General features: G+C 34.8%; 1 protein-coding gene and 1 long non-coding RNA gene across 2 annotated transcripts; one reads left to right on the forward strand and one right to left on the reverse strand.

Annotated features, from left to right (window-relative positions):
* Positions 1-2,012: 2,012 nt before the first annotated feature.
* LOC145096031 (uncharacterized) lies at positions 2,013-3,316 on the reverse strand. Its single transcript, XR_013703746.1, has 3 exons — positions 2,881-3,316; positions 2,615-2,768; positions 2,013-2,489 (listed from the first exon to the last, which is right to left on the reverse strand). It is a non-coding gene; the product is annotated as an uncharacterized LOC145096031 (long non-coding RNA).
* Positions 3,317-20,800: 17,484 nt separating this feature from the next.
* On the forward strand, positions 20,801-22,075 carry LOC145096037 (B-box zinc finger protein 24-like). The gene is made up of 3 exons (XM_079033818.1): positions 20,801-21,138; positions 21,226-21,549; positions 21,639-22,075. The coding sequence occupies exons 1-3, from the start codon at positions 20,956-20,958 to the stop codon at positions 21,858-21,860; spliced, it is 729 nt and encodes a 242-aa protein (XP_078889944.1). The 5' UTR covers positions 20,801-20,955; the 3' UTR covers positions 21,861-22,075.
* The last annotated feature ends 4,570 nt before the right edge of the window (positions 22,076-26,645 follow it).

Consider the following 26,645-nt stretch of genomic DNA (forward strand, 5'->3'; position numbering starts at 1 on the left):
CTTAAAGAAAGTTGTGCTTCTTCAATCTAGACACGTCGTGTTGGTTCCTCCAACACGCCGTGTCTAACCCTAGGAAGAGGATTTATTTCCATAATATTCCTCAAGATTCCGAGTGTTACAACTCTCCCCCACTTAAATTAGATTTCGTCCTCAAAATTATTCCTTATAATCTCCCTTACCGAACTGACGATCCTGACTGAACTCCCTGAACCCCAAAAATAACTAGGGAAGTCACCCCGCTCTGATGACCACCCACCCTTATTGATGTCGAATCTAGAAAAGAAGATACCCAACTGCTATACATGAAACTGAAAACCCTAAGCAATGTCGGACTCCATGACAGATAGCACCAAACAAAACTGTCCCCACAAGGACTCAACTTCACAACCCGAATCGAACAACCTATATAGCCTGAACGAATTTACGGATACCCGAGAACATAAATCCCCGATCACCTACCAGATCCCTAATAAAAGACAACCATCACTACTTAACTCAAAATCAGGAATTCAATACGTTATCTAGAAAGAACCCAATCGTATAGACCACGAATCTTCCACTACTCCAGAGTCCATAAGATGCACCAAAATCCTTTAATTAACCCATGACTCCCTGACGCGCCACTCCAACCACTGCTCTTACGAGCAAAGATGAGAATTCCAGGAATCTCACATTTTCCTCCAATCCTTAACAATTCATATGTACCCCCATTAAGCAACACACCTGATACATTAACGAAGAACTTTGAGTTGAGACTTCATAACTGGTTCCCAACCTTGATAATAAACCCCTCATAACAGCTTGTGAGCAAACGTGATTATAATGCAAACATTCTGGGAGACTTTCTGATATACGGCTGATACTCCCAACCACCTTTAATTGTTCCCTTTATCTAAACCAATTGATTGTGTCTCCCAACTTCCATTAATGCATCAATACCAAAAGTATCATACTCAGATGAAATCAACAATCAGGATCACTAGGCCCAAAGCCTATATCCGGAATACCCTTACAAGGTCCTCAGCATAGGTCTGGATTGCCACCGAGTCCTCAGCATGAGTCTGGAATGCCTTACCTGGCCCTCATCCCATGACTAGAATGCTCCCTCTATCACGCCGATCTTGTCGACATTACAAATTCTGTGACATCCAGAAATTTAGGGAAAAAAATTATAACCGACAAATTCACCGTGAATGTCGTGATAATCTAACTTATTGAGTTTAGTGCATCTAAAGTAAATAAATAATTTTATTTCAATTATTATATGATGTCAGACGATACCTTACTTCCAAATGTATAAAATGTCAACCGAATCAAACCGCTTAAACGACAACACTAATTAATGCGTTTGAAAAATTGAAATTTTACATTAAGCAGTTTTGAGCAAAACAAACATTAAAATATGATAGTACATGTTCCCCTGATTTCAAATATATAAATATCGTCCAAAACGGAGTTCGAAAATACGACCATTTTAATAATTCAAAACCAGTATAATACTATTTTTTTCTTAAAACCGATAAAACTGTTTTTATCTGTTGAGGGACTTGCACACCTTGAATGAAAATTCCGAAAACATTTTTGGACTTAGGCTATAGCAAAATATTTAATTTTATATTTGAAATATTTTTAGTAAGAATATTTATAAAAGTTGAAAAATCAGACGTTCTCAGATTTATTAATCGCGGAACCTTGAACTTTTGACGTCAATATAATTTCAATTGTTGGTAATGTATCCCGGAATAATATATATATATATATATATATATATATATATATATATATATATATATATATATATATATATATATATATATCCAATCTGGTTGATGAAAATTTTAAAGGTGGAAATGACATAATATTTCTAAAATTAGTGCATATACTCACATATATAGAAACATACTTTTATAACAATTAAAAATGGTTATGGTTATGGTTTTTATAAAATATACATCATGTATAGCAAAGAAACATCAAATAACCACAATGTATATATGTGTACAATAATAATATTGTAACAACACTACATATATACATGTTTGAAATGTATAAATATGTATCTAAATACAAGAGTGATCAACTCCTACACTATACCATACCATCCATACATGAATTAGGACAATATACAAATACATCTAATACAAATAAATAAATAAATAATAAAGACAGCCAGGCACACTCAAAGTAAAAGAAACGTGTTTCCCTCTTCTAAATTGATACTGCAGTCAAACCCAAAAACACAATTTTCCTTCATCTGCTTCCGGTCAAACTCGAACAACAAAACCACACTTGCAACACTCCACTGATCACTCAAACAAGAGAAAGAAATACACTCAAAATAGATCACAATGTACTCCATATAGAGATTAATTTTTTTTTTTATCTATTTAGCTAATAAATTTAATCAAATGAAACAAACCCAATCCATATTCTTTTCTTTCTGCATCTTGTTTCCAGTAAGAACACTTGGTTCTTAAACTCGTGTCTACCTGCAACCAAGAAGAACCACAGTCTCATCACCATCATTCTTCTTCATTTCCAGTCAAATGATCCAACCAAACACACATTCGATTCTACCAAAATAAAATCAAAGCTGGAAAAAAATTGTTCTTACCTTTCTTTCTTGATTTTCGGTCTGCTCCTTCGTTTTCTGCCAAGAACACCATCAGGTGTAAGCTATTTCCGATGAACAAGAGGGTAGCAACCCTTTCTGATTTACGTTGTGTGTTATCAACTTCACAACCTCAATCCAAACACACATCGATTCCCTATCAAACATCAACACCCAAAACATCCGATTTCCAACTATTTCTATCAAAACAATCAAAAAGAAAAAAAAAAAAAAACAGGGGAGCTGCCGGAGCAGCCCCATCCACTCACCTCCACAGCCGCTGCTGCGGTGAGTTCCGACCACCACGTGACCTCCTTCGACTGTTGCTTTTCTTGTGATCTGATGATGCCGAAGACGAGGACCGAAGTCCCTCCCTAAGCCCCTCCTTGTGATTTTCTCAACCACCATTGGACCCCTTCGATTTCCGCTTCCGTTCTTGTTCCTTTTCGTGGTGGATCGAAAACCACCAAGGTCTTCCTATCGCTGGTCACGTTCATGCGTTCTTCTGCTTTTCTCGATCACAAGTATTGCTTCTCACAAGATTTCCTTCGCGATCCTTTCCTCGATCAAGCGATGATCGAAATCGAGTTATGAGACCGATTCCTTTGTGCCTTCGTGTTTCATTCGTGATTTTGCCCGATCAGACGAGCCTCCATCTCCTGTCTTCGCCTCTGCTTCCATTCGTATACCCCGTTCTTTTCTTTACCCGATCAAAACAAAATACGGGGAAAATTTATGTGTGTCTAAAAAGTTCTTTTCACAACAGTCATTTTAGATTTTTTGTTTTTTTTTATTTTTTTTTATTTTTTTTTATTTTTATAAAAGATAGTTTTAAAATGAAAAGCTAAAAACCCAAAAGTTGTAAAAAATCATAAATTCATGACTTTTCAATAGCTTATTTTTGTTCTTATTAAAAAATTGTTTTAAAAGATTTTTTTGAAATACTCAAACATTTTTTTTAACTTTTGAAAAAGCTAAAAGTTCTAAAGTCATTTTAAAAGATTTCTCATGTTGAAATGAAAAGAAAATAAAGGAAATCGGTAATCTTGAGTTTCATTAAAGGAAGGAAGTAGAAAGAAGTGAAAATATCATTTTTCCTCCTAACTTTCCTTCCAATTTAGAAGGATTTAGAAAGAAAGAATAAAATAATTAATTTTCATTCCACTTCTTTTTAACTCGGGAACACAAAAGAAAATTTTGTTTTTTTTCCTTTATCTTCTTTTCTCTCCTGACTTTCTTTTCTTTTGTTAAACTCGAAAACTATGCATAAATGAATTCATTTTATATAATGACAAAAATGCCCCCACTGGTAAACCCTTTATTCAAAATGGTTAATGTCATAATAACCCTTAAGCTTTCAAGATTTTGTCGGTTTCACCCAAAGTTGAAATTTGTTTATGTCTCAAACTTGCATTAATTTGTTCGTTTTTAGCCCCTAGCTGGTTTTTACCTTCAAAGTCAGTCACCCTTAGCTGATTGGACGAAACTTTTGCTAAGTTGGATGTCACATGACAGAAACGCTGACATGTGTCTACAAGTGAAAAAAATAGAATTAATAAAGTGTGAGGGACTCGAACGTCGGTCTCCCACTTCTAAAGGGAGAGAATTAACCACTAAGTTGGAACGGTTCTTGTGGTTTATCATCTAACTTTATGTATTTAATATCTATTTTACTGGAACTTTTAAATAATAATAATAATAATAATAATAATAATAATAATAATAATAATATTATTATTTATGAACATACATACATTTTAAAATACGATGTTAAATGTGTAATTATATTTTTAAAGATAAAAAATACGATTTAAAGATATAAATATATTTTAAAGGTATTTATATATTTAAAAAGTATGTAAACATTTAAAAATGCATTTATATATTTGAAAGCGTATGTATACCTATAAATACATATTTAAACATATAAAACTTTTTTATACATCTAAATATGTATCAAGACGTTTTTATATGTATTTAAACATATAAAAATATTTTTATACATATAATAATATACGAAGACGTTATATATGTATTTAAACATATAAAAATATTTTTTTATTCATATGTATACAATTTTATAAAAACAAATATTTATATGGTACATATGTACAAATATTTTTGTGGTACATTTAACAATGTATTTATTCATATGTACCATATAAATATTTGTTTTTTTATACGTTTTTGTAGCGCCCCAAAAATCAAGACATAAAAAGTTTTTGTTTTTAGATTAATATCGTTAGAACACATCATTCCCATAAAAACCAAGGTAATTTAATTTGTAACATAGCATTGACAAATCAGAGTATTTAATAGAAAATGGAAACATGCGGTGTGTGCTCTGTAATCATCCCAAGTCTTTCCAATTGAAAACCAAAGTACCTGAAACATAAACTGGAACCGTAAACACAAAGCTTAGTGAGTTTCCCAAAATATCACACAACATATAACCATAGATTCTCAAACGACATACATATAGTTCCCATGGGCTCCTCCATGGTCTTTATCTGCTATGTCATGGGCTCTCCCATGGTCTTTACCTGGAATGTCATGGGCTCCCCCACATGGTCTGACATCCAAATGCCACGGGCTCCCCCTGGGGTCTTCTATGCAAGTATCACAGAGACAACTAGCATACCACATATCACAGAAACAACTAACATACCACATAACACATAATGGGCCAACATTGGTGCCTTCGACCCATGGATATCGTGAGAAGACTCACCTCGAATGCAGAAGCTTCCTGAAAGGAATCCCTAGCTGCTGCCCTGACAACTTCCCGACCATGCAACCCTCTACGTCTCGCGTTCATCCCAGCTACACCTCGCGTAACTATTTTTTCCTCGGTACGCACTGCATACCACCTTGGTACGCCCCGCGTACTAGGGTTTTCCCCCAAAACCCTAATTCTTCCGAAGGCTATAACTCACTCGATATAACCCCGATTTTGACCATTCATATATCCATAGGAATTTATCGAGATGCTCAACACTATTATCAATTCATACTTGCCATAAGATATACCGAACCAAAATCTACTCTCCATAAAAGCCCAAGCTAACAAATTAACGAAATACCCCTTTGACCCAAAAACTCAAACTGAATACCCGAGCAACCAAAATACATTAAACAACTCCAATTGGGTCCAAAACCCAATTCCTTGAGGATCCGAAGCCTGATAACACCCGATCCTTGATCTCCATCTTAAAAACAGAACAATTCAAGACAAGATGTTACAGTTTGTATACATATGAATTTGCCAAAAACGTCTTTATACATAATATATACATATGAATTGGAAAAAAATGTCTTTATACATATGAATATGTATAAAACGTCTTGATATATTTTTATATATGTAAAAAGCTTTTTTATACGCTTAAATACGTATAAAAACATTTTGTTACATGTTTATATGTATAAAATGTTGGTAAGTTAATATCATCAATATTATTTAAGTGTAATAGGATTAAATTTGTTGACCAAAATTGATATTCTTGAATATTAAACAAGTTAGGATGGTGTAGGAGTGCACACTTGTTCAAGTGTTTCAAGATTCAAAGTACATTGTTATTTAAGGGTGAAGCCCTAAATGAACGGGGGTCCAGGGGCAGCGCCCCTGGATCCGTTTTATGACAGACATTAGTAGTTTTGATGATAGTTTGTAATTGTCTTGTGACAGTTTTCAGACAGGAATCATATAGTCGCTTTTGGTCATTTTCAGGTACATCTTCTTGAAGAACATTTTCACATACATTCTTTGATTTCGTTCTCTGAATTTCATCCAATTGAGTGTTCGATCTGTACCATTGAAATACTTCAATTTGATAGTGAATCGCGACTTTCAGAGAATCCAAGCAATCTGTTCATCCCCTATTTCTAACAAAAATTGAAGTATTCTATGATCATGGCAAGTGGTGATTCTATGAAGGATATGACAAGCAAGTTTGACAAATTGAACAAGTTTGAAGGGTGAGAATTTCTTAGATGGCAGAAGAAGATGCACTTTCTCCTTACCACTCTGAAAGTGGTTTATGTTCTGAGTATACCCATGCCAGTCTTACCAGAATCTGTTGAAGATGAACCTTTGGAGGCAACAAGAAGGAGGTTAAAGTGGGAAAATGATGATTACATATGTTGTAGTCATATTCTCAATGGTATGTCTGACTCTCTTGTTGATATCTATCAAAATTTCAAATCTGCAAAAGAACTGTGGGATTCTCTTAAATCCAAATACATGGCTGAAGATGCTTCTAGCAAGAAGTTTCTTGTCAGTAACTTTATGGGTTACAAGATGATTGACTCCAAGCCTGTTATGGAACAATTCCATGATTTGTTAAGGATCCCGGGACAGTTTGCTCAACACAATCTGAAAATGGATGAAGCCATTTCTGTGGCTGTGATCATTGACGAACTTCCCCCCTTCCTGGAAATATTTTAAACATAATTTGAAACATAACAAAGAGGAATTAACTTTGACTCAACTTGGAAGCCATTTACGGATTGAAGAGTCATTAAGGACTCAAGACTTGATAACAATCCTAAAGGCAAGAACCAAGTTGGTTCCTCTTCTGTGAATTGATGGGTTTTAGCCATAAGAACTTTCCTATGTGCGCATGCAAAACCCTAATGCTTGGATCTAGGCTTTCTAATTAAACATGCTTTGAATCCAAGACTTCTAATGACTATTTAGGTGTAATAACAATATTGAAACAGATCTAGAATCATACCTTTGAGTTCCTTGTTGATCTTGTTGTCTTGGAGCTTCTAGAGTCACAATTGTCACTCCTCTAATGGCCTACAAACACCAATAGCAAGGAAGATGATTTGGGAGAGAGGAGAGGGGAGGAAATCGGCCAGGGTTCTCTTACTTTAGGTGAAGTGCAGATTTCCCTTAGCCATAGGGTCTATTTATACTTGTAGACTCCTTAAGGGTTACAACCTAAACCCTAATTGGATAATCTTCTCTTAAGGCTATCCAAATCCATTCCATAGATAACCCCTTGGACGATTTTGAAGCTATCCTAGCTTCTAGAATCCATCCATTATATATCTATATGGATTTACAGTCTAAAGTTTAACTATCAAACAATTGACAGTTTATACCCTCTTATTTAATTAATCTCTTTAAGTCACCAAATTAATTCCAATTAATTCTATGACTTATATTAATCAAATAACAATATATTATTCTTTATATTATTCCCATAATATATAAATAATATTTACTCTCTCTTAATAAATCATCCTATCAAGTTGCTATAGTGAAGGCAACCCAAAAGGACCATGCACAACCGGGTCAAATACTTGCCTAATATAGTTGCAGCCTTAGACACTATTCCAACAGTCTCCCACTTGGATAAGTCTAGTAACTATATGCACAAGTACAATTCGGTTTGCAATCGTAGCTCTCAAAGACGCTGTCAAACTCTGATCTAATCAATCTTGTCCTTAAGATAAGGGATCGTACAGTCCTCTGTTAGATATCATGCTGACAATCCTATGGAATGTTTAGTCAAGCATTTAGGTTTCTCGATCTCTGATTTATTCGACATAGAACTTAATCGAACACATCAATTTAGTTCTGACTGGGCCCGGCACATAAGTCAAATCAAATCATCGAGCGGCCGAGATATCGCTTTTACCTTCTTAGATAAAAGTTATAGATGAACTTCGACTTATATGCATTTACTTATTCATTAACTAACTATACACAACAATGCGTTTTATAACACCGAGTTACTGATGCGTTTTCGCATTATCAATGTACAATCAATTAACAAATAACAAACCATATATCTAGGTTTTAATACTATATGATATTATCGTCTTGCGATCACCCTTTTATATCATATTCCATAAGGGGATTCCAGCAAGCGCGGGTTTGTTCCAATGCTCAAAACTAGTTCATAAGCACTCATGAATGTTGCAGCAACCCTTTGCTATGTCTAACACCATTTAGACAATCTACACGCCAATTCACGACAATCTTCATTCATAGCTACTTCCAACATATGAACGATTGTGGACAATTTGAACAATTCGATTATTCCTAATAAACTCAATTATTCTGGAAGTCAAAACATGCAAAGTGAAACAATAGTTAAACAATTAACATAAGACAGTAACATTACTCATAAATAAAACTCCTTTATTTAATCATCAAATGTTAATTAAATTTATCTATTACACGTTTCTAATACTATTTAATCTATGCTAATATCATCCTTCAGCCCAATACTCCTAGCATGCTGCAAGTGCTTAACCCTACTCAGTCCCTTCGTAAGCGGATCTGCTGGGTTATCTTCTGATGATATCCTCTTCACTACGAGTTGTCCTTCTTCTACACGATGTCTAATGAAGTGATATTTTTTGTCGATATGTCTTGATCTACCATGATCCATCGGTTCCTTGGTCAAGGCAACCGCTCCTTCGTTATCACAGAAAATCTCCATGGGCTCCTTTATGGCAAGTACAACTCCAAGATCACCGATGAAGTTCTTTAGCCATATTGCCTCCTTCGACGCTTCGCTCGCTGCAATGTACTCTGATTCGCACGTTGAATCAGCTACGGTTTCCTGCTTGGAACTCTTCCATGTCACTGCTCCTCCATTTAGGGTAAAGACCCAACCCGACTGCGAACGGTAGTTGTCCCTGTCGGCCTGAAAACTGGCGTCACTATACCCTCACACCTTCAAGTCATCACTCCCTCCGAGGACTAAGAACCATTCCTTCGTCCTCCGAAGGTACTTAAGGATATTCTTCACCGCAATCCAATGTGCTCTGCCAGGATTCCCTTGATATCTGCTAACCATGCTCAAAGCGAAGGCTACATCAGGGCGAGTACAAGTCATAGCGTACATGATTGAGCCAACTGCGGAAGCGTATGGTACCCAGCTCATTTCTGCTATCTCAGCTTCGGTACTCGGACTTTGAGTCTTACTCAACTTGGCATTACTTTGTATCGGTAATTCTCCCTTCTTCGAGTTTTCCATACTAAATCGTTTTAGTACTTTATCCAAGTAAGTATTCTGACTAAGTCCAATTAGTCTCTTACTTCTTTCTCTTACTATCCTTATTCCCAAAATGTAAGAAGCCTCTCCGAGGTCCTTCATAGCGAAGCACTTCCCGAGCCAGGACTTTACCTCTTGCTGAGTCGGGATGTCGTTTCCTATGAGTAATATGTCATCGACATATAGAACGAGGAAGCTTACTATACTCCACTGGCTTTGAAATATACACATGATTCGTCTTCGCTTCGTACAAATCCAAACTCTTTGACTTTCTCATCGAAGCAAAGATTCCATCTGCGAGATGCTTGCTTAAGTCCATAGATGGACTTCTCAAGCTTACACACTCTATTCGGATGCTTTGGATCCACAAACCCCTCTGGCTGAGCCATGTAAACATCCTCAGCCAACTTTCCGTTAAGGAAAGCGGTCTTGACATCCATTTGCCAAATCTCATAATCATGAAATGCGGCAATTGCTAGCATCACTCTAATAGATTTAATCTTCGCAACTGGTGAGAAGGTCTCATCATAGTCAACTCCGGGAGTTTGAGTAAAGCCCTTCGCAACCAATCGCACTTTATATGTGTGTACGTTTCCATCCACGCCAGTCTTCTTCTTGAAGATCCATTTGCACCCAACGGTCTTACGTTCGGGCACATAATCAACCAAATTCCAAACTTGGTTGTCATACATGGATTTGATCTCACTGTCCATTGCCTCTTTCCACTTCGCAGACTCTGGGCCTGCCATGGCTTCCTTATAGCTATTAGGTTCATCAAGATTTAGTAGTGTACCATCACTAATATACGTGTCCCCTTCGGTAGTAATATGAAAACCATAAAACTGGGGATGAACTCTAACTCTATCGGAATGTCTAAGAGGTAAGGACTCGTCAATAGGTTCAACCGGAGTTTCCTCCTCGGGTTGAGCGCCAGCGGTAGAGGTTCCTTCATCTATCGACTCTTGAATCTCTTCAAGCTCGATTTGCCTCCCACTGTCTCCTTGGCCTATGAGTTCTCGCTCTCGGAAAACTCCTCTCCTCGCAACAAAGACAGCATTGTCCTTCGGTCTATAGAAGAGATATCCAAAGGATGTCTGCGGGTAGCCGATGAAAATACATCGCTCACTACGAGGTTCGAGCTTGTCGTGAGTATCTCGTCTTACGAAAGCCTCGCAACCCCAAACCTTGATATGTGCCAACGAGGGAGCTTTTCCCTGTCCACATCTCGTGAGGTGTTTTGGCAACCTTCTTAGTAGGGACTCAGTTAAGGATATGGGCGGCAGTCTCTAAGGCATACCCCCAAAAAGAGATAGGTAGTGAAGCACGACTCATCATAGAGCGAACCATATCCAATAAGGTTCGATTACGCCTTTCTGCCACACCATTCAACTGCGGTGTCTTAGGAGGCGTCAATTGTGAAACTATTCCACACTCCTTGAGATAATCGTGGAATTCAAGACTTAGGTACTCTCCTCCTCGATCGGATCGAAGCATCTTGATTTTCCTGCCCAATTGATTCTCCACTTCATTCTTGAACTCTTTGAGTTTTTCAAAGGTTTCTGACTTTTGCTTGATTAAATAGATATACCCATATCTACTATAATCATCGGTAAAGGTCACGTAGAAGTGGTTCCCATCCTTCGTGGTTGATCTAAACGGTCCACATACATCGGTATGTATTAAGTCCAATAGACCATCACCCCTTTCACACGTACTCGTGAAGGGTGACTTAGTCATCTTTCCAAGTAAACAAGACTTGCATGTGTCATCTTCCCTAAGGTCGAATGACTTCAACACTCCATCCTTTTGGAGTTGGGCTATGCGTTTCTTGTTGACATGTCCAAGACGATAATGCCACAAGGATGCCTTATCCATACTAGTGGAAGAATCTATATTCAAAACATCATTTCCTAAGTTATCAACAATCATAACAGTTTCATAAATTCCATTACATGGTATAGCTTCAAAGTAAAAGACACCATTTAGATAAGCCAAAATAGAACCATTCTCATTATTAAAAGAAAATCTAAAACCTTGTCTATATAAACCATGAAATGAAATGATGTTTCTAGCCATTTCTGGCGAATAGCAACAATTGTTCAAATCTAAACACAAATTATTCCTAAGCACTAAAGAATACACTCCAATCTTGGTCACAGGCGACGATCTTCTGTTCCCCATGATTAGATTGATTCTTCCTTGCTCCACATCCCTACTTCTTCTTAGTCCTTGCACATTAGAACAAATGTGGTAACCACAACCGGTATCAAGAACCCAAGAAATAGCATGATTAGAATCGTTAGATTTAATTGTGTATATACCTGCGAAAGATGGCTTGATCTTTCCTTCCTTGATGGCTTGCAGGTACTCTGGGCAGCTTCTCTTCCAATGTCCTATCTTGTGGCAGTGGTGGCACTCTGCCTCCTTCGAGTTAGGACAGGGCTTAGCGGGATCAACTTTGGTCCCACTAGAAGAGGCACCATCTCGGGCTTTAACCTTGCGATAGTTCTTAGACGAAGTCTTCCTCTTCTTTCCCTTTCCTTGACCAATAGCCAAGACAGGAGCAGCAGGTGGATTGGGAGTTGGTGCAACAGACTTGTCTTTGAAGTTGCTTTCAGCGACCCTCAAGAAACCTTGGAGTTTGCTTAGGGTGACCTCCTCTTTGTTCATGTGGTAGGTCATCCTAAATTGATTGTACATCGGAGGCAAAGAGTGAAGCACCATGTCGATCACCAAGTCTTCTCCAAAGTCAACATTTAACTTGCGAAGGCGGTCGACATAACTTTGCATCTTTTGCATGTGCACGGTAAGAGATTCTCCATGACCCATCTTAGCGGAAATCATGTTGGTGAAAATCTCATAACGCTCTTGTCTCGCGTTCTGGTGGTATCTCTCCAATAAGTCTTGATGCATCTCGTACGGGTACATGTCCTCGTAGGACTTTTGGAATTCGGAGTTCATGGTGGCAATCATGATGCAATGTACCTTCGTTGCATCTCGCTCATGAGTTTCAAAAGCGGTGATTTCAGCCGGAGTAGCAATTTCAGGGTTGATCTTCTCGAGCTTCTCATCGAGGACATACTCCTTATCCTCATAGCGAGCAATGGTGTGAATGTATCTTATCCATTCGCTAAAGTTCGTTCCATCGAAGGTGACCTTTTGGCAAAGGCTCATCAACGTGAAAGAACTAGCAGCAGCGTTGTTAGCGTTCGACATCTACAAATAGAAAGGACAAAGATAGATTAGAATAAGAATCCCTAATTATCACCCAATAAGAAAAATTAGGTCTAGGATCCAACAATAACATTTACATACTAGAAAAGGGATGCCGTAATCTAACATGCAAATAAATTGAAGGTAAGTGAATGACGATTCACTAATTCTCCACCACAAAGCCTAACTATTAGTCCTAAATGTTTTTGAGAATTCCTAGGTGCGGATGAGATTCATTGAAACTATTCAATGGCATGTTTAAATCTCGATATGCCCCTCTTGTTTGTGACTGGGATACCGAGGATCACAAAGCGGGTGTGAATTACCATGCAAATTCACATGGTGCCTTCATTGTAACGATCACCTATTCGATGTGCCGGTAAACCACACACGCTCCATCGAACTATGATAAACAATGAATCACCCTTTGCCACCTTTGCTTAGAACCAATTAGTGTGCCGGTAAACCACACACGCTCCAGTAACTTCATAACAAGGGTGCAAAGTGTAATTTCATGGGATTGCATCAATTCACATTTCCTAAAGTAACTAAGATTGGGAAATTTTAAAATATGTGTAGTTATTTTGTATTACTTATTATACTCTTAATGAGAGGATGAGGTTGCCCTATCCTACCTGTTCGGCTAACGACCCTCCACCAATCAAGCAAGCGGTGAGTGTGAGTGTACACCCATTAAGCGCCATTTTATAGGCCGCAACCTTATACCCACCTTATAGATCGGCTTCGTGAATGAGGCCTACTAGCGGTAAGACTAGCATTTAGTTATATATATATATATATATATATATATATATATATATATATATATATATATTATTCTAGTAATATCATATTAGTATAGGGTTGTATTTTAAACCTTTTAAAATCTAGGGTTTGAAATTTAAATTGTCTAAATTAAAACTTTTAATCACAAAATATAAATTTCAAAACTTGAGGGCAAGTTTTAAACATTTAAAACATGGAGGATCAAATAACAAATAATTACAATTAACAATTAATATCCTAATTATCTATATTTGATTTTATTCAAGATTTCTTTTTAAGATAATTACCAAAATAATCAAAATAATTAATTAATTATCATATAAGGAAATTAAATATTTTATTAGTTGATAAATATCTTTAATTAGATCAAGATTATAGTCATATATATCAAAAAATCGGATTTGGGTTGATCTAATATGATTAAGGTAAGTTACCATAAGATAATTATGAAGAAATCCCGAATCTGGTCATTCCTGACGCTTGGACTCGCCGAGTTCACAAAGGGACTCGCCGAGTCAGGCAAACTCGCCGAGTCCACTTTGGAACTCGCCGAGTCCATGACTCAGAAACACAAAAATCGAATTTTGCAGTTATGTTTCATACAAACAAGCAACAATTTAATGAAAACCAAGCTAGGCTCTGATACCACTGATGGGTTTTAGCCATAAGAACTTTCCTATGTGCGCATGCAAAACCCTAATGCTTGGATCTAGGCTTTCTAATTAAACATGCTTTGAATCCAAGACTTCTAATGACTATTTAGGTGTAATAACAATATTGAAATAGATCTAGAATCATACCTTTGAGTTCCTTGTTGATCTTGTTGTCTTGGAGCTTCTAGAGTCACAATTGTCACTCCTCTAATGGCCTACAAACACCAATAGCAAGGAAGATGATTTGGGAGAGAGGAGAGGGGAGGAAATCGGCCAGGGTTCTCTTACTTTAGGTGAAGTGCAGATTTCCCTTAGCCATAGGGTCTATTTATACTTGTAGACTCCTTAAGGGTTACAACCTAAACCCTAATTGGATAATCTTCTCTTAAGGCTATCCAAATCCATTCTATAGATAACCCCTTGGACGATTTTGAAGCTATCCTAGCTTCTAGAATCCATCCATTATATATCTATATGGATTTACAGTCTAAAGTTTAACTATCAAACAATTGACAGTTTATACCCTCTTATTTAATTAATCTCTTTAAGTCACCAAATTAATTCCAATTAATTCTATGACTTATATTAATCAAATAACAATATATTATTCTTTATATTATTCCCATAATATATAAATAATATTTACTCTCTCTTAATAAATCATCCTATCAAGTTGCTATAGTGAAGGCAACCCAAAAGGACCATGCACAACCGGGTCAAATACTTGCCTAATATAGTTGCAGCCTTAGACACTATTCCAACATGAACATGGTGGAAAGAGAAAGTTCAAAGAATGCCAAGAAGTCTAATGGAAAAAGGAAGTTTAAAGAAAAGGATGACAAGTCTTCAAACAATAAGGCTAAGTTGGTTTGTTGGAATTGTAACAAACCGGGTCACTTCAAGAAAGATTGTCGTCTTCGCAAAGTGAACAAGGATGGTGTTGGACCAACTGGATCCAAGGATCCAGAAAAGCAACAAGGTCTGATTTCTGTTTCCATGCAGAATTCTAAATATGTTCAGAATTATATTTCTGTGATTTCTGAAGCATTTTATGTACATGATGATGATGTTTCATGGTAGGTTGATTTAGGAGCAACAAGCCATATGTGTAAAGATCTTCATTGGTTCAAGGAATGTCAACCAATTGAAGATGGATCTGTGGTGAAAATGGGAAATGTTGCAGCTGAACCAATCAAGGGTTTAGGATATGTTTTACTTTACTTTACTTCTGGAAAGTGTTTATGTCTGAACAATGTTTTATATGTACCAGGGATTCGAAAGAATCTTGTGTCTGAAATTGTTTTAAATAATTGTGGTTACAAACAAGTATTAGAAAGTGTCAAGTATATCTTGTCAAGACATGGTTCTTTTATGGGTTTCGGATATGTATGTAATGGAGTGATTAGGCTTAATATTAATTATCCTAGTTATGATAACTCTGTTTGCATGGCTTCTTCTAGTACTAGCAATAACTTTAATAAATCTGATTTGTGGCATGCAAGACTAGGACACATTCATTACAAAAGATTAAAAGACATGTCAAAAATGATTTTAATTCCTGCTTTTGATATAAACAATGAAAAATGTAAAACATGCATGTTAACTAAAATCACAAGACAACCTTTCAAAGATGTTGTTAAGGAAAGCAAGGTGTTGGAACTTATACATAGTGATTTATGTGATTTCCATGCAACACCTTCCCTTGGAAACAAAAAGTATGTTGTTACTTTAATTGATGATGCATCTGGATATTGTTATGTCTATTTGATACATTCTAATGATGAATCACTTGATAAATTTAAAATTTACAAACAACAAGTTGAGCTTCATAATAATGAATTAATAAAAGTCTTGCGTACTAATAGAGGTGTTGAGTATTATGATCCAATTTACTTTGAATCAACTAGAATAATACATCAAACCATAGCTCCTTATACACCGCAACAAAATGGTGTAGCTGAAAGGAAGAATATGACTTTGAAAGAAATGGTTAATTCCATGTTGTCCTATTCTGGATTAAGTGAAGGTTTTTGGGGTGAGGCATTGTTAATTGCATGTTATATTTTGATTAGAACTCCAAACAAAAGGAGTAAGAATATTCCTTATGAAATTTGGTGTAAAAGTTACCAAATTTGAGTTATCTCAAAGTTTGGGGTTGTTGACCAGTTATGAGGCTCATTGAACCCAAAAAGAAAACATTGAGTGAAGGAGGTATAGATTGTATGTTTACTGGATATGCTGAGCATTCCAAAGCTTATAGATTCTATGTTTTAGAATCTAATGACTCCGTGTTTGTGAACACTGTTATAAAGTCAAGAGATGCTATCTTTGATGATGAAAAATTTACTTCTATACCTATACCAAGGGACATGATTCAACAATCTTTCAGCAAGAACACAACTCAAGCTGAAGATGCTTCTGGTGGTACAAATTATGCGCCTGAACTTAGAAAAAGTGCTAGAGCTAGAAAAGCTAAATCTTTTGGATCTGAATTTCAACTATATTTAGTTGAAGGAACAAGGGATGAGACCATGTCTCAACATCAATATTGTTATAATATTGAGGAGGATCCAAAGACTTTCGATGAAGCTATGGCTTCTAAGGATGTTTATTTATGGAAAGAGGCAATTCACGATGAAATTAATTCTATCATGCATAACAATACTTGGGTATTGTCTGATTTACCTCTTGGTTGCAAGGCATTAGGATGTAAATGGATCCTCAAAAGAAAAATGAAGGTGGATGGCACAATTATAAGTATAAAGCCAGATTGGTTATCCAAGGCTTTAAACAAAAGGAATGCATTGATTTCTTTATTACTTATGCTCCCGTTGCTAGAATTTCCACTATTAGATTATTATTAGCTCTTGCAGCTATGCATAATCTCGTGATTCACCAAATGGATGTGAAAACTGTATTCTTGAATGATGACTTAGATGAGGAAATATACATGAAACAACTTGAAGGGTTTGTGATGCCTAGAAATGAACACAAAGTGTGCAAGTTGAAGAAATCATTATATGGTTTGAAACAAGCACCAAAACAATGGCATCAAAAATTTGATGATGTTGTCTTGTCTAATGGTTTTGCATTAAACCAAGCTGACAAGTGTGTATATAGCAAATTTGATACTTCTGGTACAGTAGTTATGATTTGTCTATATGTGGATGATATGTTGATTTTTGATACTGATTTAGAAGAAGTTGATAAAACCAAGAAATTCTTATCATCTAGTTTTGAAATGAAAGGCCTGAGGAAGGCTAAGGTAATTCTTGGTATAAGAATTAAACAAGGAAACAATAAGATTTCAATTTCTCAATCTAATTACATTGATAAGATATTGAAAAAGTTTAACTTTGAGAATTGTTCTCCTGTTAGCACTCCTATAGATTCTAGTCTAAAGCTTCTACCTAATAAATGATCTCCAGTGTCTCAACTGGAATATTCAAGAGCTATTGGTTGTCTAATGTATGGCATGATCAGTACTAGGCCTGATATAGCATATGTTGTGGGAAGGCTTAGTAGATATACTAGTAATCCTAGTACACATCATTGGCAAGTTGTCAGTAGAATATTCAAGTACTTGAAAGGGACCATAAATTCTGGTTACCTTTTAGTGAATATCCTTTTGTTTTGGAAGGTTATTCTAATGTCAGCTGGATTAACAACTTAGAGGATCACTCCTGTACAAGTGGTTGGGTGTTTCTTCTTGGAGGAGGTGCCATTTCTTGGGCATCCAAGAAATAGACTTGTATTACTAACTCAATCATGGAATTTGAGTTTGTTGCGTTGTCTGCTGCTGGTAAAGAAGTTGAGTGGCTAAGGAATTTGATTTATGAAATTCCATTATGGCCCAAACCGATATCTACCATTTCTATCAGGTGTGATAGTACTGCAACTTTGGCTAAGGCTTATAGTCAAGTGAACAATGAAAAGTCTATACATTTAGGTGTTACATATAGCATGATTCGTGAGCTCATCATGACTGGTATGATATTTGTGGAGTTTGTAAGAACTCAGTTGAATTTGGTCGATCATGCAACCAAAGGGTTAGCAGGAGATCTTGTGCACAAGGCGGATGTAGGGATGGGTTTAAAGTCCACTTAAAATCTTTTATAATGAGATACCCAATTCCCATCTAATGTAATATTAGATGTTGAGTTCAATGTGGAAAGCTTGATATCTGAAGAATGAAACACATTATAGTCGTCATCCCAAGGTATGTGTTTAGTATTGCAAGTTAAGGAGGTTGGAATTTTATTTCTTAATAGTTCTTTGAAAATTTACATTTATAGGTGCAAGAACAAAAGAACTACATATATAAGCATGAAGTTTAGCTGCTTCAAGAAGTTGGGACTTGACTTTGATATGCTTATTGAAGGATGGGTCACAAGCTAGTAAAATATAGTATCAAGTTAGAAATTATGAGAATGTAAACTGGTGTGTGTATTATCTTCATGTATTCACTTTGAATAGAAAGGGTTCAATCCTTAGTGACACCCGAATATTCGAATATTTGGATTGAGTAATATACTAATGTGAAATTCAATCGTCATGACATTTCATTTATGCATCAGTTTGTTGTTGTTTATGTTTTGCTTTGAGTTTAATCAGGTTACACTTAAATGGGGGAGGTTTGTTGGTAATTTAATATCATCAATATTATTTAAGTGTAATAGGATTAAATTTGTTGACCAAAAATGATATTGTTGAATATTAAACAAGTTAGGATGGTGTAGGAATACACACTTGTTCAAGTTTTTCAAGATTCAAAGTACACTATTATTTAGGTGTGAAGCCCCTAAATGAACGGGGGTCTGAGGGTTGCGCCCCTGGGAGCGGGGTCCAAGGGGCAAATCCCCTGGTTGGGGTCTTTATTTGGGTTACGTTGTTATATTAAAAAATGCATCAAAAATCCAATTTTAGAAAGTTGACCCTTTTTTCCCTAAGATCCGTTCTATGACAGGTATTGGTAGTTTTGATGACAGTTTGTAACTGTCTTGTGACAGTTTTCAGACATGAATCATATAGCTGTTTTTGGTCTTTTTCTGGTACATCTTCTTGAAGAACATTTTCACATACATTCTCTGATTTCGTTCTCTGAATTTCATCCAATTGAGTGTTCGATATGTACCATCAAAATACTTCAATTTGATAGTGAATCACGACTTTCAGAGAATCCAAACAATCTATTCATCCTCTATTTCTAACATAAAAAAGTTTTATACGTTTAATATGTATTTAATGGTATACATACACTTTCAAATAATAATAATAATAATAATAATAATAAGTATTATTATTATTATGATTATCATTATTGTTATTATTTAATAATAATAATTATTATTATTATCATTATTATTATTATTACTTCAAAGTTCCAGTAAAATAGATATTAAATACATAAAGTTAGTTCATTCTCTCCCTTTGGAAGTGGACTCGGGTTCGAGTCCCTCAAGCTCCATTTACTATGTTTTTTTTTTCACTTGTACACACATGTCAGCATTTTTGTCATGACGTGGCATCCAACTCAACAAAAGTTTCGTCCAATCAGCTAAGGGTGACCGGCTTTGAAGGTAAAAACCGGTTAGGGGCTAAAAACGAACAAATTAATGCAAGTTTGAAGCATAAACACACATAAATTTCAACTTTGAATCAAATTGACAAAATCTTGAAAACTTAAAGGTTATTATAACATTAACCATGTTTTAAAAGCAAATATTAAGTGGTTAACACAATACCTTCCTTCGTTAGAGTAAGAAAACCCTAATTGAGTTTGTCTTCTTAGAGGTGCTGACAGACGTGGCATTTCATACATGAAAGGTAAACACTCGGCTTTTGAAAGTCAATGACCACCTAAATAAAATTACCGGCACACCCCCTTCATCTCTTACAAAATGGTTTAAATGAACAAGATTTTATGAGTTCAGGGATCTAGAGTACAAATAATTAAAGTGAGGGACCTTTTTAATTTTTTTTTTCTCTAAAAGATCACATTAGCCCTTAAAAAATACTATAACAAATACTTCTTTAATTGTTTATAATTAAAAAAAGTTGCATTTTCAATAAAAAAAAAATTAAAAGTTTCATTTTGTTTTGTTGGAACCGTGTTACCGACACCTTGAATCCTCATCATCCACTAGATATATGTACGTAACACCATTTCATATACGCCAAAAACATTTTTTTTCCAAAAACATGCATGTCCCGTGTATGAAAAATACTCCTCCCCTAAAATTCGAAAAAAAAAAAATATCAAATTTCATGGTTCTTGAAGTCATTTTCTAGTGCTAAATTATTAATATTTTGGAAATTAATACAAAGCAAATGGATTGAAAGTTTGGTCCACATATAAATTCACAACCTAAAATAATTCATGGCCACGACAATCGAATATTCATTCCTAGCCATGCAAATTCCTACCAAAGGGGCCCATATCTACTCCCAGTTGTGAGTTGTCTTCATCTCTATCTTGCATTTGATCCTCCTCCTTATCTTCTTCATCTCTCACCCAATCCCATCTCTCTCCAAAATTTTAGGGTTTCCTCCAAAATCTAGTCTGCTTTACTAACACTAGAACCAAAATTCTAGTTGTTTTCTTGCATTAGATCATCAAATTTCATGCAGATCTGCGCTAGATCTTGAAATTGTTTTTATTGTGTTGCAGAAGATGAAGATTCAGTGTGACGTATGTGAGAAAGCTCCGGCGACTTTGATCTGTTGTGCTGATGAAGCGGCGTTGTGTGCAACATGCGATACTGAAGTTCACGCAGCTAATAAACTTGCAAGCAAACACCAGAGGCTCCTCCTCCAAACGCTTTCAAATAAGCTTCCTCGCTGTGATATTTGCCAAGTAACTTCTTTAACTCCATTCTCGTGTTTTTTGGAACTTCGTTTTTATTCGTATTTGAGTTAATCGATCTGCGATTGATTGTTGTAGGAGAAAACGGCATTTATTTTCTGTGTAGAGGATAGAGCTCTGTTCTGTCGCGACTGTGATGAACCGATTCATTCAGCCGGTAGCCTTGCTGCCAACCACCAGCGTTTCTTAGCTACCGGAATCCGGGTAGCTCTTAGTTCTAATTCCTCCCATGAGCCGGAGAAGAGCCACCACGAACCACCACCACCACCGTCCTGTAAGAACATCGCCGTCCCACAGGTCGTTCCCATGAAAGTACCGACACATCCAGTTTCTGGATACAGTTCCCCGTCGTGGGCCGTCGATGACCTGCTACAGTTTTCCGATTTTGAATCCTCCGATAAGGTATAACAATACTATATATTCAGTATTCACATATCAAAGTTGTTTAATACTTGTTAGAGATATTGAAAACGTATTTCGTTGGTGTGCAGAAAGAACCAATGGAATTCGGATCGCTCGAGTGGTTGAGTGACTATGGCGTTTTTGGTGATGAAGCTGCCGAAGTTCCTCAGCTTCCGGCATCACAGTCGATCAACGCCACCTCATACAGACAAACCAAGTTCTACGTGCCAAATAACAAGAAACCAAGATACGAGATTTTGAACAACGAGGAAGATGATGATGAACACTTCACTGTTCCTGATCTTGGTTAGACTCGAAAGTAAGCTGAGCTTATCATACGATATCAATATCAATCTCGATATTCTGCAAGGAAAAAGTATTCTTTTGGTCGTCGTATTGTTAAACAAATGCGTTTTGATCATTGCACTCGTGAAATTATCTATCAAGTCATGAAGTTTTATAGATGAATGACTAAAATGTAATTGTTTATAAATAATATGAGGACCAAATGAATAATTGTTTTCCATATTATGTGTAACTGAGAATGAGATTCTATAATCTTTATATTATCGCTTTATAGTGTTGCTCTTGGAAAATTAGAATCATATGTCCTATTTGTATGTTATGTATTATATCTTTTGGAGAAAAAAGTGAGAAATTTAATTCAAAGGAAAAAATGGAAGTGTTTGTTGATGTTTTGTTCATTGATTAAAGTCATGATTTAATAGGCTACACAGCCTTCACATGTGGAACTTATGATGATATTAAATGCATCTTGATACGTATAGGTGAAGCAAGACAAAAGTTTTCACATTATAGTTTTGTCCATCTACTTTTAGAGAACAAACATATGAATATATAAATTATATTGGGTAAAGACATAGCAGAAATTTACCGACATATGTTGCTTTAACATGTACATTGTGAACACTTTGGGAGGTGAGACACGTTCTAAACTTGTTAAATCCGACGGGTTCGATCTTAGTTGTCTGCTAATTGTTTGCAACTCTCGGAAAACATGGTTTTTTTTTGTTATCGTTAACCATGTAAGGTTACTATGGGTATATATACATACCAAATATATACAATGTTTTTAGGGTTACTATGGGTATATATACATACCAAATATATACAATGTTTTTAGGGTTCCTACTTACTACGAATGTGAACATTACATACATGAGTTTTAGTATGTTGATTCATGCTTTTGTGCCTGAAAAAAAAAACTTGGAGTGTTATAATATTTGATTATTTTGCATGAAGTTTGGGAAAACCTACTGAAATATATATTAAGGAAAGTGAAACTTTACACGATCTACAATGATTTCCATGAACGTTGATTATCAATTCTCTTATGGGTTAATGAATTAAAACGGAAATATATTTTTTGATTTATATATATTTAATCATTAAGTTTATTTTTCATTAATATTTATCCTTTCAACTTGTTTAATTGTACATATTTAGTCTTTATGACCGGCTACTTCAGATAAATCGGAAAAAATTGACATAAAAGGGTAATATATTTTTTATTTTGTACACATTTAGTACTTAATATATATTTTTTTGCATATTTAGTCCTTAATATTTTTTGTTGCAAAATAAATCCTTATTATTTTTGTATACATTCAATAGTTATGATCGAATTTTTTAGTTTTTTTTCATAAGATTCTACTTGGAACAATCATTAATAAGGTATTCGGGGATGTTTATGTATATGGTCACCGCTGCCTCGGCTGTTTGGTTGCTTAGTTCTTATGGTTTGACTTAAGACTTGTGTTCTGAACGTCAAAACTTATTCAAACGATCATAGATTTTAACGATCTTTATATCCACACGTTTGTATTTGAGTCTACTACAACTTTTATTTAGATTACTTTCGTTAAAAGTAATATATGCTTATTTATGATCTTTATATCCATGTGTTCTTTATAAATGCATGTATGAATTTTTTATTTTATAAAATCGTAGTTACAAATATATTGTTTTTTTAACAGGAATAATTTAAATGAAAGTTGTAGTAGAATCAAATACTAACGTGTGGATATAAAGACCGTTAAAATCTGTGATCGTATGAAGAAGTTACGACGTACAAAACACAAGAACTAAACAACCAAACAGTCGATGTCGCGGTGACCATATGCATTAACAACCCCAAACACCTTATTAATGATTGTTCCACATAATATGTCATGAGAGAAACCTAAAAAACGTTCATAAGTATTGAATGTGTATAAAAACAACAAGGACTTATTTTGCAAAAAACATATATTAAGGACTAAATGTACAAAAAAATATTAACGACTAAATGTGTACAAAATAAAAAATATATTACCCTTTTAAGTTATTTTTTCCGGCTTACCTGAAGTAGCCGGTCATAAGGACTAAATGTGTACAGTTAAACAAGTTGAAGGGGGTAAATGTTGACGAAAAAAAACTCGATAACTAAATGTGTACAAATCAAAAAACATATTACCCTTTTAAGTCATTATTCATACTGAATGTATAAAAAAACAACAAAAATTTGTTTTGCAAAAAAAATATATTAAGGACTAAATGTACAAAAAAAGTATATTAAGGATTAAATGAGTACAAAATAAATAATATATTATCATTTGAAGTCATTTTTCCGGTTTATCTGAAGTAGCTAGCCATAAGGACTAAATGTGTACAGTTAAACAAGTTGAACGGGTAAATGTGGACGAAAAAAAACTCGATGACTAGATGTGTACAAATCAAAAAATATATTACCCTTTTAAGTCATTATCCCTTTTCTTATTGATATTCAAATAACCATATCTAATGTTATAAAGGAAATATCTATTTTAGTGTTTATCATATTCGTTTGGTAAGATAATGTAGTCTTTATCTTTAGTTTAAACTTTCCTTGCTACCTAAGCTGTAGCCTGTGTTATAGGAGTTCTGATACGTTTATTTTATGTATTATTAGTTTTAAATTTATATAAAAAAATCAAATCTCAACTAGTTTTAAAACACAAATGGACAATGTACCTAGTCGTGAAGTAATACAGTATAAGGTAAGAAAGGGTGTCAGAATTCAAGGGAAACATGTATGATTTTGATTCAAATAAATAAGGTTACAATTAAACTAAATACATAAAAGTAAATAGGGGGTTTTGTTTAAAATATTAAACTTGTTTAAACACTCAAATTAAGCAAACAAAAGCAAAGAACTAGTTTAAAGCAGTAGATTTGAAGTACTTATATTAGAATACATATCCTCCACGTTTGTATGTTTGACTTGTTAGAATGCAATGGATTAATGAGTTGGTTACTGAATTTTATGACTAGTTATCTTGGTTGAAATTCCTAGTACTAATGATTAATGAACATCTAATCTCAGTGATCATGCAATTAGTGAGCACAAAATCATTTAAATAAATTCAACTATGAATGATATGATCTAATGATTTCTTACGAATTATCAAGAAAATAAAGCATAGTATGTATAACTATAATTTCTTAACACAACCAAAGTAAATAATTTATATTACCTAACCCTACAATGGGATAAATCTCTAGTCATAAGCGTCGGTGCTGGTGGTCAGTGTGTAGTGTTTGACTCATCAGATTATAAGATGTGACCTTACAAAATCATCTAAAAATATGGTAAAATAATTGGGGTTAATTCGCCATTCTATATTCATGCTTCTAACTATCCCAAGCAGATGCAGGTGAAGGACACTCTTACAAATAACAGTTATGGTGACTGTGCACAAAAAATATATACTAGTTTTAAATTTATAACCTAACAAAACTTTAACTAACTATACACTTATACGCAGTGTACCTATTTGGATTATAGAATAGTTTAGATAAGTCGGATATCGAACACAGGGAAGAAAATTTAATTAACTAATATAACTACTTCTAATTAAACTAAGAAAACAAACTTAAAGTGGGGGGGGGGGGTTTACTGATTTTGCAAGACCAAAAGAACCTAAATTAACTATGAACAAAAAAACAGCTAAGCAAGAAAATAGAATGAAATTACTTTAAGATTTAAAGAGTACTTCTATTTAGATCTGATTTTCCCTTCTCCTATGGTTGATATCTAATGGATAGAATATATTGATTATCAATTCATTAAGTAGCTTTTCTGATTAAATATCTAGATATACCAATTTATGAATTACCTTGCAATGATCAAGCACAGGTTAAACACAAAACTGATAATAAGAACAACTTGCACTATGAATGATGAATCTAATAGTTACTTCCCCATGATCAAATTATGCAACCAATCATAAATTAAGATTATTTATGCTCTCTAACACAGTTAAAGTTAGTAGCTTCAATTACCTAATCTAAGATGTGATTAATCCTAGGTCTAGCAATTTAATGATCATAAACCACTAGGAAAACAAGTTCATGCAAATAGAATGATCATCTACTACACTAAACTCATATCAAGGCATACAAAGGATATAACTAAAACATGTTAGGGTTTTGATTATCAAACACTAGTAAAATTAACATATAAATCATCCACACATTGAAATCAACACATAAGGATCACGTTCATCTTCTCCAAATAGAAGTATAAGGATTTTAGCCTCTCATCATAATAGAAAAACAAACATAAACAATGCAAATAAGACAATACATTAGCAAACCGAGTAGTCTATGTAAAATTCTTCTAAATCTCTTCAACTCTTGAGCTCCAATCAATTCCTGGTCTTATCCAAGGTTTCCAGGGGGTTTTAGTCACAATTCCTCTCAGAAAATCGGCTAGAAGTCCCCCCATTTGACCTAGTGTTCGTATATATATATATATATATATATATATATATATATATATATATATATATATATATATCTGATCACTGATGTGTGTTGAATGCACTCGTTTTGATCTTACTTTTTAATATAAATTAGACACACAAAAGGCAGTGAACCCGTCGATTGGTGGTATAGTTTAGCAAGCAGGGTATCGAACACAGGGAACGGAAATTAAGCTAATTACTAATATTATCTAAAAAACAAGCAATAAAAGAAAGGTTTTTCTCTAGTTTTGCAAGACTAGAAACTTAAATACTTAATCAATACTCAACTAAGCAACTAACAACTAAGCA

Source organism: Lactuca serriola, chromosome 1 (assembly GCF_051521515.1).
Source record: "Lactuca serriola cultivar US96UC23 chromosome 1, Lser_US96UC23_V15, whole genome shotgun sequence".
Classification (NCBI taxonomy): Eukaryota; Viridiplantae; Streptophyta; class Magnoliopsida; order Asterales; family Asteraceae; genus Lactuca; species Lactuca serriola.

Coding starts and splice junctions, on each gene's coding strand:
- LOC145096037 (XM_079033818.1), top strand. CDS start 20,956: ATGAAGATTCAGTGTGACGTATGTGAGAAAGCTCCGGCGACTTTGATC. Junction 21,139..21,225: donor CTCGCTGTGATATTTGCCAA/GTAACTTCTTTA, acceptor TGATTGTTGTAG/GAGAAAACGGCATTTATTTT. Junction 21,550..21,638: donor ATTTTGAATCCTCCGATAAG/GTATAACAATAC, acceptor GTTGGTGTGCAG/AAAGAACCAATGGAATTCGG.